Genomic DNA, 14,449 nt, shown 5'->3' on the forward strand with positions numbered 1-14,449 from the left:
CTATACCATAGCCTCCATGGATACTCTCAAATCCATCACTACTAATGCCTACATGCCCATTAAGGTCACTGCCGATGAAAAACCTTTCTCCATAAGATATCCCTTGTACTACTCCATCTAAATCTTTCCAATATTGATGCTTAATAGAATCATCTAAACCTACTTGAGGTGCATAAACACTAATAATATTAATAATATCCGAACCTAATACTAATTTAATAAGTAAAATCCTATCACCCTTCCTACAGACCTCAACTACATTATCTATAAACTCACGACTCATAATAATCCCTACTCCATTCCTATTCTTATTTATTCTTGTATACCAAATCTTATATCCCCAAGGTTCTATCACTTTTGCTTTCTCACCTACTCATTTGGTCTCTTGTAAACACAAAATATCAATCTTTCTCCTAGACATAACATCTACTAACTCTACCAACTTACCAGTTAAAGATCCTATGTTCCAAGTGGCTAACCTAATTTTATGGTCTTGGATTAACTTTTTTACCCCCACCCATCCAACAAAGTGAGGGAACCCTTGCTTATTCGACACCACACCCGGGCGCCGGTGTGACGCGTCGCTTCCGGGCGACGACCTAGCAACCCTTGCCCATTTATCACTGCCTCCGGGCCTATAGAGTACAACGCGTCGCTCAGTAGGGAACGCCCCAACGAAATTCTCATATTGGTTCATATTCATAGGGTATGACTAAGTTTTTATGCTGGCTGTCACAGGCCTACCGCAACCCTCCTCCTTTATCCGGGCTTGGGACCGGTAGTGTATAACTAAACAATTATACACAGGCGGAGTTAAAAAAGATAGTGCATCTGAAGTAAAAAACTACATTACCAAGAAAACATAATTATAGAGTAAATAGATTACAAATACATATGTAACAGTTGACAAAATAATACATGTCATCAATAGTTAAAACAATCATATCTACAAATATAGTGCAATAAGCCACAAATGTTGACATAGTCACACATTCATAAGTAGATAAAAAAAGTATTGAAATTGACAAGCCACATCATATATAAAACTGGAATGGTAAATAAAATTTCAACATTAAGCACTAGGTTTTAGAATCATGAATATAGTTACAATTGTAAAGCCTATTAAGTATCAAAGACAAGGAAAAAATTTCCAAAACTTTTGAAAAGGGAAACATAAATGTTATAAACTAGCACATGATATAAACAATAAATATGTTCGATCTTCACTATCATGCATCTTTAAATTGCTATTTCGAAGGTATTAGCTATTTGATCCTTGGGCTAACATGAGGTATTTGCATTATTCCTTCAACTTTTTCATGAGTGAAATGACCACCAGCATAAATTTGTTCTGTTGCCTCATGATTAGTTGGACTGGGTGTAGTGCTGATGGATGCATTGTCATTACAATAAAGATTCATGGGAAACATCACAGTTTTGAAAATTATAGCAATCGTCTAGTTAGGTTGTGCTTAGGGGCATATTAGTATTTTCAGTTTCTTTCGTATCATATGTAATGAAATAAGTCCTAATGTTAGCACACAAGCCACCAAGGGCTCAATCACGACACTCACAATTTCACAAGAGCACAAAAAATAATAAAAAATATTTTTATTGATCACAGAAAATGCATTAGAAGAAGCATGAAATATACACAGGGACTTAGTCCCATGTATACAAAAGGGAGGGAATGGCTAGCCGTTTGGTAGCTCGATCGGCTAGCAGCGTAGCCTAATTATGAAAAGAGGAAATACATGGTGGTTCTGTACCATGATTTACGGTGGTACACATCGGAATCCAAGTTCTCTCTCTCTCTCTCTAAGTGTGTATGCATATATAAATTTCATCATGCCATATTTACTGCCCCTCTTTCTGTACTAAATAGGTGGAGCTTCAACTTCTTGACAGTAAGAATATTGTAGAAAAAGATGCAATATTCAATTACCGACGTAAATACCTTCCAACACAGCAGGTATGTAAAATTCAGCATTGTACATTTTCATTCATTTGTAATGTCTGGACTCCACGGAGAAAATTTGTTTATTTTGGATATTCATAATGCTAAATTATTTATTTTTCTTTTCTTTATGATTTTATCTTAGATAACCCCCATGTCACACAGACTCTTCTAACAGGGCACTGCACCCGCGTCACACCCGCACCGAGGCAGGTGCGACACTTGTACACAGCTTCCTTTGTGTTAGGTGAAGTCAACCACAATGAGGTCCATTTCTACCCAAAAGTAAATTCAGTTAACCCTAATCAAGTCCATTTTTATCTATATTATAAATATAAATACATAAATGCACACACATACACTTAGTGTTAACTTAAAACTGTGAAAATATGTATATATACCCTCCCTGCACCCCCGCACCCAAGTTTTTTTAAAGTGCCGCACCCGCACCCGCACCTATGTGACATAGGATAACCTTGACTGTTGGATAGTGTGGTGATTGCAAATTTATATACGTGAAAACTGTGATTAACCATTCTTGCTGAATTAATTAGATTTGAAAATATGGCTGAAGAATCATGCAGGTATACTTGGCTGATGATTCACATTACAACACTCATATTAACCATTATGGGTGTATGTTGAAACTGACTTGTATTTGTGACATATATTGTCAATATACATATATAATATATATAATATATAGTTTTCTATATATTTTTTGTATGTAAACTGAAATACCCATCAGGGGTATTTCAGTCATTTCACTCTTGTAATAGGGTCGGCCTAGTAGGGGCTGTATTATAATATTTGTTTTTTTGTTTTTTTTACTTTTTATATTTTTAGTGTTTGGAGCTGATTGAGACAGCCCAATTAGTTATTGGGCTAGTTCCAACAACTATATTTCTAGTTGTTGGTCTTGGACTAGCCCTTGTGGTCTCCCATTTGCCTACTTAAGGGGGTTCTTCTCCATTGTAATGTATTTAAGGCGACTTGTGGATTCAAGATCATGTTGAAGACTCGGGATGTAATGACCCCAACTCATACCCGTGAAAAAGTGATAAATTTTTTTTTAACAAGTGCGGAAACATTCCCAGAAACCTGGGGCCTTAACAGTTAAACACAACCACCACCACAAGAGATGTTATACTCATCTTTCAGACCAAACCAAACCAAACCCAACTTTATTAATTCAAATGTATAGAGTCTGGACATCAACAAATAAAATATAAACAAAACAAAAAGAAGAGCTATGTTGTCCAAAAGAATCTGCCAAGCAATCGTGTGGTCCCCTCATAGCTCCTCTCAAAGCAAGTCGCCCCACTAGGCATCTGAGGCTGCGAAAAATACAAAAATAGGGGTGTTAGAATTTAAATAGTTCTGTGTACGAATTCTTCTAATGAAACAAATAAGTAAAAAGAATATAAATAAGATTCATGCAATATTTTAGAAGGATGAAATTATGAGAATTTCATAACTCAATTAACTATTCATGCAATAAAAAATAATTAACAAACAACAGAGATCACAAATTAAGCAATAAGGACATTTAACATGAATTATGGAACAAACATCATGCATTCACTAAGTTATCACAATTAAGGGAACAAGTAAATATGCATGATCTAATGCATAACAGGAATATGTATGATTTCAGTGCAATGCATTAATAAATTATTATTATCTTTTATCAGAGTTTTTTTTTCATATGCATGTCTTTATTAAATGCACCCAATTTAAGTTTCTCTTTTTAATTACCGTTGTTCGTGGATACTCTAAACGGGTAAAATTTTTTGAGGCCAAGTAAGGTTCCCATGGTAACTTAGCACACAAGTTGTATTTTATTACTGGTTTCAAACTTAGCCCTCGACCGATATCAGGAATAACACCATCCATCAGAACATTGAAAATCAACAACCAACGTCGGGACACTATGAAAATCCAAAACCATAATGCCACTTTTCTTGGTATACTAAAATAATAACTGTGTTTACACACCACCCCCAGGCAAAGTGGCGGACTCTTCCTAAAACCGTGGCTAAGAGAAGAACCTCAATATCGGGTTCAGGGGCAACAACAACACATACAGAGTTTTAGTATCCTCATGGTTCCACAAAACCGCAATGTCCAAGATTCCCATACTAAAAAAGAGACATCAAGGAAATGTAGATTACACTGTTCTTTATTTATTTTTATCTTGTTATTAATTCCATTCTTTTAAATTTGCAATTCAACATGCAGAATTAATAAAACAAGCTTGCAAATCAACATGCGAAACTCTTCACGGGACCACGGCCCGTGGCAACATAGAACAGTGCAATAAAAACAATAATATCACATTTGATTTTTGTCATGCATAAACCACTAAAACAAAGAGCAACACATGCTCAAGGCTTACACAGCCAATCCATTTTGATCATCAATGCATTCATATGCAAAAATCATAAATAACATTCCTCTATGCATTTCTTTCGAATGCTTCTCAATGCACATTCATATATACAATTCAAAGGTATGCATGAAACAATAATATTCATATGCATGCGCTCATCTTTCGAATGTATGCGTTCGCATGATCGTGCCAGAAGCATACTTCATGCATATACCATTTCAACTTAACATATGAGTATCCATGGAACCAAGCACACACAAAACTATATTGATTGCATGTACACTCGTGCAAGTGAAGCGACTGTGTGCCTTAACTAAGCATGATCTTCAAGGAACAAGAATGTGAACATACACCTATTCTCATGCATAAAACTAAATCCTTTATCATAAACAAATCTGGACATTTTAAAAGCATTTTTTTAAAACAAACAACCGCTGCACCCAGCCGACCCATTCGGCTGGGGCTCGCCTCCAGCCCAGCTGACGTAGTCGCAAAGCGTTAGCAGACTAATTTATGCATGCATATTCCTTTTTCTACTACAGTTACAAACCTGCTAACAAACAAAAAGGAACAAATAACCATGAGAAAATTAAAAAGTGCAAATAGTGAAATGGAGTGATAGAATTTCAGTGCACTGTTTTCTGGTTTATCTATTGGACGTATTATGTATTGCTCTCCTACCCCAGTATCTGATCTCCACTAAGGTAATTAAGCATATAGTTGTCCTAATGTGTATAGACCAAACCCTTCTAAAATTTACCATCACATCATTACACGATCCGTAAAGAAGAACATCCAATTTGTGTTCGGATGATTCATTTGAGTTCGAGGTATCTTCTTTTTTTTTATTTCCTTTTTCTAGTTTAATATCCCAATCTTTTTAAAGTCGATCCACCATGCTTGCCGTAGGAAAAAAAAAAGACCAGACAGACAGAAGTAATTACATGTGATCTGAGATTTTCTAATTTGAGATACAAACAAAATGGACATACAGACAGCAAGCCAATGGGTTAAGGTAAGGTATTTAGTATTTACCACTCCTTTTGTTCATCATCGTGTGCTCTATCCACGTTGAACCCATCAAAACACCAAAAGAAGATTGTCATGTATAAGACCAACCAGAAATACGCATGAAAGGGTCTAGAATCGCACAAATGTCAAATGACAATGGCATGCGACCAGATTCACGTACAGAAGAAAGATATCTAAGTAACCAAGCATGCTACCAAACCGACACCATGACTATCAAAGAAACAACATACTCCTCTACATGGCCGATGGACCCATCGATTCTGCAATCCCTCAAAGATTTATATGTATATGTTTATAAAAAAAAATTCACATAAGCCTATATGATCTTTACTTTGGATGATTCATGGAGCATAAATTTCTTTCTTCACCATTGAACAAAACACGTAATACAACACCTTTATCATGAGGAAAAATTCTGTTTTGATATAAAATACTTCCACGTGTAATTTATTCCAAAATATCTTTTGAAGGAAAAAAATATATCGATTTTCAACCATGAGTCTTAGAGTGAACATTCAGATTTACTCTTTTCTCATGGGTTTTCACCAAAATATTGCATGGGATACAAATCCATGCTCTTTTTTGTGAAAACACGTGAGAGAGAGAGAGAGAGAGAGAGAGAGAGAGAGAGAGAGAGAGAGAGAGAGAGAGAGAGAGAGAGAGAACCTTTCTTGAGAAGTCGGCAGCCTTCAAGCCTCTCGATTACTGCGCTAGTGCCTTCATTAATATAGGGTTACAATTATCTTTTACAGGGACAAAATTGCCCCTTATAAGTGACACATGTTACATAATAATACAACTAAAGCAAAACTCGTGGATGGATATGGATCCGATATCGGATCCATATCCAATCCATATTCCACATTCTAATACCCTCCCTCAAGTTGTGCATGGGGTTGAACCATGTGCAACTTGTTCTTCAGATACCATAAGCGATGACTTGTAAGACCTTTTGTAAACATATCAGCGACTTGGTCTTCTGAAGGCACATAAACTGGTTCAATCTCTTTGTCGGCTATCTTTTGTCTGATGAAATGTTGATCGATTTCAATATGTTTAGTCCGACTGTGATGAACAGGATTGAATGCAATTTATATAGCACTTCTATTATCACACATAAGTGTCGAATTTGAGATATCCTCTCCCACCTCTGTAAGAAGATGCCTAATCCAGGTCACTTCTGCTGTGGTAGCTGCCATAGATCTATACTCTGCCTCTGTGCTAGATCTTGCCACAGCCTTCTGTTTTCTGCTACTCCATGACACAAGATTTCTCCCAATGAAAACACAGTATCCTGAAACAGACCTTCTCTCATCTGGATCCCCTGCCCAGTCTGCATCTGTATAGGCAAGTATGTCACGTTTCGGTGATTTCCATGAAGATTGAGTATATGTTAGTCCACAACCACCGTTCCTTTTAGATAGCGAATGATGCGTTTGACAGCATCCATGTGACCAGTCTTTGGTTCATGCATGAATTGAGATACTTGATTGACAGAATACACAATGTCTAGTCTAGTGAAGGTAAGGTATTGTAACATACCTACTAAACTCCGATACTTGACTGCATCAGGATATAACTCACCATCACAAATACTGAGCCTTTGGTTAACAACACTGGGTGTGGGTAGAGGTTTACAATCTGTCATTCCTGCTTTAGCTAGAAGATCAAGAGTGTACTTATGTTGAGTTAATGACATTTTATCACCTTGTCTATCTACCTCTACTCCAAGAAAATATCTCAGCTCCCCAAGGTCTTTCATTTTGAACCGCATACTCAATAGAACTTTAATTCGCTGAATGTGGTCTGGAGCATTACCAGTGATAACAATATCATCAACGTATATGAGTAAGAAAACCACAGTGGTACCGTTCCTATATATGAACAGAGAATGATCAAGTTGGGAACGAAGGAAACCATGTTTATGGATTTCTAAGGAAAAACTTTCAAACCATGACCTAGAAGCTTGCTTCATTCCATACAAAGCTCTGGTTAACTTGCATACATATTTTTTTGTGCTTCCCTCTGCATAACCTTGAGGCTGCTCCATATAGACTTCTTCCTTTAAGTCCCCATGAAGGAATGCATTCTTAACATCAAGCTGACTGAGGATCCACCCATGTTCAATTGCCAGGCCAAGTATAATGTGAATAGTTCCCATTCTCACCACTGAGCTGAATGTCTCATCATAATCCTGACCATATTCTTGAGTGAAACCCTTGGCCACAAGACGCGCCTTGTACCGTTCAATGCTACCATCAGGTTTATATTTAATTTTATAAACCCATTTGGAACCAACAACATTTTTGTCTGGAGGACGGCCAACTATCTCCCATGTTCGACATTCATGAAGTGCCTTGATCTACTCATTCATCGCTTCAATCCATTTGTTGGATTGGATAGCTTGATGAAAACCAAGTGGTTCATCGTGTTTTTCAATCTAGGATAGAAAGATCTGAAAGTCCATAGAAAAGTTGTCATAACTAACCCACTTTTCAATAGGATGCCTTATCCTGCCTGATCTTCTTGGTGCTTCTCTGTCATTAGGCAATGCAATGTGTTCTTCAGTAGGTACATTCATTTGCTCTCTAGATCTCCTGGTATACACATTTCCTTTGTATCTTAGACACTCTGCTTGTGATGCATCATCTGAAACTGTCTCACCATGTGTGCTTTCAGGAGACAGAATAGTATGCTCGGCAGCATGTGAAATAAGTTCAACACTAAGCCATGGATCATACCAATTAGCAACTGAACCAGTAGGTTCACGATTGACATCTGTTTCTTTTCCTAGAAAATTATTTTCATCAAAAACAACATTTCTGGAAATTCTAATCTTCTTATTGGCAGGATCATAGCATCTGTAACCCTTGTGTTCATCTGCATAACCTACAAATTGGCATATAGAGGCTTTGTCTTGGAATTTAGTTCTCATGGATTTGTCAATATGAACATAACATGTGCATCCAAAAACTCGTAACTCATTATAATCGGGATGTGCACCAAAGAAAACATAATAGGGAGATTGATTTTCAAGAATATGCATGGGAAGACGGTTTATAACATGAGTGGCAGTGTGAAAGGCTTCAGACCAAAGACTAATGGGTAAGTTACTCCCATGCATCATACTCATTGCACTTTCCACAATATGTCTGTGTTTACGTTCAACAATTCCATTTTGTTGTGAAGTGTACGGGCAAGAAACTCTACGATGCATCCCATTATCTTGGAGAAAATCTAAAAATTCTTTAGAGGAATACTCACCACCTCCATCACATTGGAGAATTTGGATATTTTGAGAGAATTGATTTTTAACATAGGCATGAAAGTGACTGAAAATAGAAAAAACCTCTGATTTGTGTTTCATAAAGAATATCCAGGTAAAATGAGAGAAACTGTCAATAAAGGATACATAATATTTACTTCCAGAAGAGGAAGGATTAGGAGCTGTGCCCCAAACATCTGAACATATTATCTCAAAAGGTATAAAAGCTCTTTTATTTATTTGATGAAAGGGAAGTACATGACTTTTGTAGACCTGACAACTGGGACATATTTTATTCCTCAATAAAGGTGAAACAGACTCCGAAAGAAGACCATTGGACACTAACTTTTCAATAAAGACCTGACTACAATGACCAAGACGAGAATGCCAGAGATCTGACTTATTACATTTGGATGTACTTAGGACACTTTTGAAGACGAGATCAGACGGGGGCTTCAGGACACTGGAGGCTGGATCTTCATTAAAGACATACATGTCTCCACGTCGCTCTCCTTTAGCGAACATCTCCTTTGTTTGAAGATCCTTGACAAAGACAGAAGTAGGAGTAAATTCCACAGAAGAATTGGTAGAATCAACAAGCTTGGAAACAGATACAATATTTTTCTTTATATTTGGTGCATGAACAACATCAGATAAAGGAATGGATGACTTAGACAAAGGAATGACGACATTGCCTATGTTCGAAATAAGGTGGTGAGTCCCATCTCCGGTTACAATATTAGATTTTCCAAAATAGGGAGTCATAGTAGAGAACTTACCTGCATTACCAGTAACATGGGTTGCTGCCCCAGAGTCAACATACCATATTCCATCATCATTTTGCTTCAGATTCAAGTTGGCCATAGCAGATAGAAGGAGATCCTTAGCATCTTCACTGACTCGGAGCGTACCTGCAGTTCCTGATGTACCAACATTTATGGTGTTTTGCATTCTATTTCGATTTTGTGGGTTGAACCAGCAGTTGGCCTTGATATAACCTCGCTTGTTGCACTGATAGCATGTGGGAGCATTCTTTGAAAAATTGGCATTAGAATTTGGTGTAGGTAGTATCCCACGTCCACCCTGAATTGGATTTCCCTTGCCTCTGCCACGCCCTCCCCGTGTACGATCAACAAACATCCCTGTGACAAGAATCTCATGCGTAGATGATTGCCCTGCTGAAGCATCAGATATGCTTTTCAAAGACATCTCGTATTAGAAGAGTTTAGCACGTAATTCCTCAAAACTGGGCAACGAAGGCAAGCATAATAAGGAAGTGACAAGTACATGATACTCTGACCCCAGGGCATTCAGTGTTTGTTGCACCTTTTCTTTATCGGACACTGGATATCCAACAAGGGCTAATTGATCTGTGATGCTTTTGACTTGATTTAAAAATTCAATAATGGTCATTGCTCCCTTCTTTAAAAGCTGAAATTCACGCTTGAGAAACAACACCTTAGCCTCTGATATCTGAGAGTAGGTTTGAGCTAAAGTTTCCCACAATACTTTAGATGTGCAATCATCAGGGATAGAAACCAAAACTTCTTGCGACAGTGTGGAAGTGATATATGCGACAAGAGCCTGATCACGTTTCATCCAAGCAGTAAATACATGATTGCGAATGGTGCTCGACATTGCTCCATCCCCTTTTTCTTCGGTGGTGACAAATTTCGTAGGTATTTGAGTGGAGCCATCCAAGTGACCTGAAAGATCTTGACTGCGAATAAAAGGGGTAATCTGCCTTTTCCAAGTCAAATAGTTATTTGTATTCAGTTTTTCCGAAACCAGTTGCCCCAGGAAGTTGGAGGAAAGACTAGAATTGCCTGAAGAATCCATTTGTAGGCTTATGATAGGAATGTGGCTGATTGACGTGAACTGATTCACGTTGCTGAGGAAGACAGATTCACGAGTTCTGAAAGGAACGAGGAGAACTCGGCTTTTGCTGCAGCAGATCTTGGCGTGTGCACGTGAACTGATGTCGAGGAATAGGATTTGGCTGTTCACGTCGCTGAGGAAGATCCTTTTTCACCCAGGAATACAGCGTGCTCTGATACCATGTGAAAACACGTGAGAAAGAGAGAGAGAAAGAGAGAACCTTTCTTGAGAAGTCGGCAGCCTTTAAGCCTCTCGATTGCTGCGCTAGTGCCTTCATTAATATAGGGTTACAATTGTCTTTTACAGGGACAAAATTGCCCCTTATAAGTGACACATGTTACATAATAATACAACTAAAGCAAAACTCGTGGATGGATATGGATCCGATATCGGATCCATATCCAATCCATATTCCACATTCTAATATTTTTATCATCCGAAGCAAGAGAGACTCGTACCTTTACCGTAGATCGAAAAAGAACAAGAAAATAATGGTGAAAACGACGGATGATCAGAGAAGAAGCCTTCTTCTTCTTCCTCTCTTCTCTTCTTTTCTCTCTTTTTATCATCCGAAGCAAGAGAGAAACCCATACCTTTATCGTAGATCGAAAAAGAACAAGAAAATAATGGTGGAAACGACGGATGATCGGAGAAGAAGCCTTCTTCTTCTTCTTCTCTTCTCTTTTTTCCTTCTCTTTCTTTCCCTTTTTTTTGATCTATTTATAAAGCTCTAGATGCGCTGGAGAAGAGAGTGCAACCCCAACTAGAACTCTCTTCTCTCTTAAAGTTTTGAAAATTTTGAAACTTTCCAAGTGTTGACTTTTTCAAAGTTTTATTTTATTAGGCATTCTAAAACCTTCTTAGATGCTTCTGTTAAAACATATGTAATAATACCATAATACCCGATAGGGGTATTATGGTCATTTCACAAAGTACCCCATAGGGGTACTTATTTTGTTTCTTTTATTTCACCCTTTTTTATTTTTCTTTTTCTTTTTATTTTTGTATTTTTTGGATACCGAAAAGGGGCCCCACAATGGAGTCGTTGGGGCCCCCAACGGTCACATATGTGACCGTTGGGGGCTCCCAACGACTCTATTGGGAGCCCCTTTGGTCTCCTTTTCTTATAAATAGGGGGAACCCCCCATGTATGGTGTATTGCTCTTGAGAGCTCCTCTTCAATAATAGTGATATTATTTTTCATGTGTGTAGCCTTTTTATAAGGCCCTTTGTATATCCCTTAGTGGATTTTCTCTCTTGTGCTTGTTGCACTTGTCCGTGTGGGACATAGTGAATGCTTTAGCATTCTTGGTTTCTTCCGCTTATTTCATTACATGGTATCAGAGCCATAAGATCTACTAAAGGTAAAATCTTGTCTCTCTCTACTTCCTTTCTTTCTCACATCTTCATTGTGTAGCTATGGAAGTCAAGATCGATCTATCATTCAAACTCAATGGAAAAAATTACATGATGTGGGCATCCGCAATGGAGAATAATCTCAAAGGCAAGAAGCTTTGGGGTTATGTAATGGGAACCGTTCCGGAAACCCAACTTAAGCTCACAAAGATGGAAGGAGATCAAGAGAAAGCACTTGAAGGCGATGCTCGTCTCAAGGCCATTGAAGATTATAATCATCAAATGGAAGATTGGGAGAGCAACCATGCAAAAATCCTAGCATGGTTTATGAATAATGTCGAACTTAAGGTATGTGCAAATATTGCAAAATTCCGCCGGGCAAATGAAGCTTGGTTTTTTATGAAGGGTATGTTTACCCAAAAGGATCTTGCAAGAGTTTATTTCTTGCAAGAAAAAGTAAGAACCACAAAACAAGGAGACATGAGCATACAAGATTACTATAGTGCTCTAAATCCTTTGTGGGATGAATTGGCTCTTTTAGAGCCTAAATGGGTATCTATGGAGGATGTGGTTCTAAGACAAAAACAAATGGAACAAGATAGATTGTTTCAATTTTTATTTGGGCTTCGTCCCGAATTTGAACAAGTGAGATCCTCACTTCTCCATAGATCCACGTTTCCTCCCTTAGAAGAAGCTATTGCCGAGATTACTCAAGAAGAGACTAGGCATAGCATGGGTAAAAGCATAGAGGAAGTTCTTGCCGTATCTAAACCCGGCAATCATGTTAAAACATACAAACCACCTCATTTTGATAAGCAAGGGAGTGGTGGAAGAAAAATGATTATATGTCACCATTGTTATGAGCCGGGACATATTAAACCCGTTTGCCCAAAGCTAAATGGAGCATTCAAGCCAAAGGTGGCTTCCGTTGAAGAATCCACCACCAAAGAAGATGACGGCAAGAACGGGGATCTCAAAGATACTCTTGGACAAATCTCCTTGGCTCTTCAATAAATTTTAAAGGTCACTTCTTCCACCTCCGGTGCCGCCATTGCCTCATCATCACCTCCCGGTACGTACTCTTGGATTTTAGATTCCGGAGCTTCTTTTCACATGACCCCTCATGAAAATGCATTAACCAATGTGCACACCAATTCAAAAATGTCTTGTGTCTCTACGGCCGATGGAACTTTTCTCAAAATAAATGGTGTTGGAACTCTTGATTCTAAAAGCGTTCAAAATTTCCTTGTTCAAAAAGTTAGAATAGTTCCAAAATTAAATCTTAACCTCTTTTCCGTTTCTCAAATAGCCGACCATGGATGTGAAATATCTTTCTCATCCCAAGGGTGCTTTGTGCAGGATCTCCGGTCCGGGAAGCGGATTGGGCAAGGCCATAGGAAGGGAGACCTTTATTTTATGGATAATTTAATGCTTCCAAATACTTCATTTTGTACTTATGTCTAAGACAAAAATATTGAAACTTGGCATAAAAGGCTTGGACATCCAAGTTACTCTAAAATGTATCTTTTTCCTTTTGGACACAAGTTTTGTAAAGAAAAAGATATCAATTGCAAAGATTGCATTTTTGGCAAAATGAAGTCTACTCCTTTTCCTATTAGATCCTTTGTGACAACAAGACCTTTTGAATTGGTGCATTCCGATGTTTGGGGGCCATCTCCGGTTCTATCTAAAGGTGGTTATTCATATTATGTTACTTTTATTGATGATTATACTAGATATGTATGGATTTATTTTCTTAACTTTAAATCGGAAGTTTTTAACTTCTTTAAAGAATTCCATGCAAAAATTCAAAATCAATTTCAAAGTCAAATATCCATCCATAGATCCGATTCGGGTGGAGAGTACTTATCAAATGATTTTCAATCATATCTAAAACAACATGGCATTTGTCATCAAAAATCTTGCCCAAGAACTCCTCAACAAAACGGTCTAGCGGAAAGAAAACATAGGCATATTTTGGAAACCACTAGATCCTTACTCATTTCTAAAAATATTCCTAAAAAGTTTTGGGCCGAAGCCGTGTTAACCTCCACCTATTTAATCAATAGGATGCCATCTTCAAAATTGAATAATATCTCTCCTTATGAAAAACTTTTTAATATGACACCCGACTACAATCGTCTTCGGATTTTTGGGTGTAAATGCTTTGTTCTTTTACATAAAAGAGATAAATTGTCACCTAAAGCAATAGAATGTGTATTTTTAGGATATGGTGAAAATAAAAAAGGCTATAGATGCTTTGATCATAAAAAAATAAGTTATTTGTCTCCAAAGATGTAACCTTTTTAGAAGATGAAAATGGATTTGACATATTGGAAAAATCAAATGAAATTGATTATATGTTTATCAATGATCTTTTAGAAGATTCAAATGATGACTCTTTGAGTCATCCGGAAATTTTAGAAAATACTCATGATTCTCATGATAATGATGTATCACCAACTAATGGTGACAATCTCCAAGTATACACTCGGCGTGAGGAAGCCCAACCTATTAGTGCTTTAGAAAAATTCTTGCGGCTTAATGAACCCCTAGAAGAAACCTCCCT

General features: G+C 37.5%; 1 protein-coding gene across 6 annotated transcripts in view; it reads left to right on the top strand.

Moving 5' to 3' along the window:
* The window catches only part of LOC149826621 (D-alanine-D-alanine ligase family), a 257,262-nt gene that overhangs the window by 69,603 nt on the left and 173,210 nt on the right, over positions 1–14,449 (top strand). For 5 of the 6 annotated variants that reach the window (XR_016434777.1, XM_090018909.1, XM_090018910.1 and 2 more), the window contains 2 exons: positions 1,886–1,972; positions 2,123–2,242. Coding sequence is in view for 5 of the 6 variants with exons in the window: in XM_090018909.1 (XP_089875035.1) it covers positions 1,886–1,972; positions 2,123–2,242 (207 nt within the window). In the remaining variant the exon portion in view is untranslated. The remainder of the gene's footprint in view (positions 1–1,885; positions 1,973–2,122; positions 2,243–14,449) is intronic. The other variant, XM_090018911.1, reaches the window with a different exon arrangement.

The sequence above is a fragment of the Nuphar pumila genome, chromosome 10 (genome assembly GCF_984573655.1).
Source record: "Nuphar pumila chromosome 10, dmNupPumi1.hap1.1, whole genome shotgun sequence".
Classification (NCBI taxonomy): domain Eukaryota; kingdom Viridiplantae; phylum Streptophyta; class Magnoliopsida; order Nymphaeales; family Nymphaeaceae; genus Nuphar; species Nuphar pumila.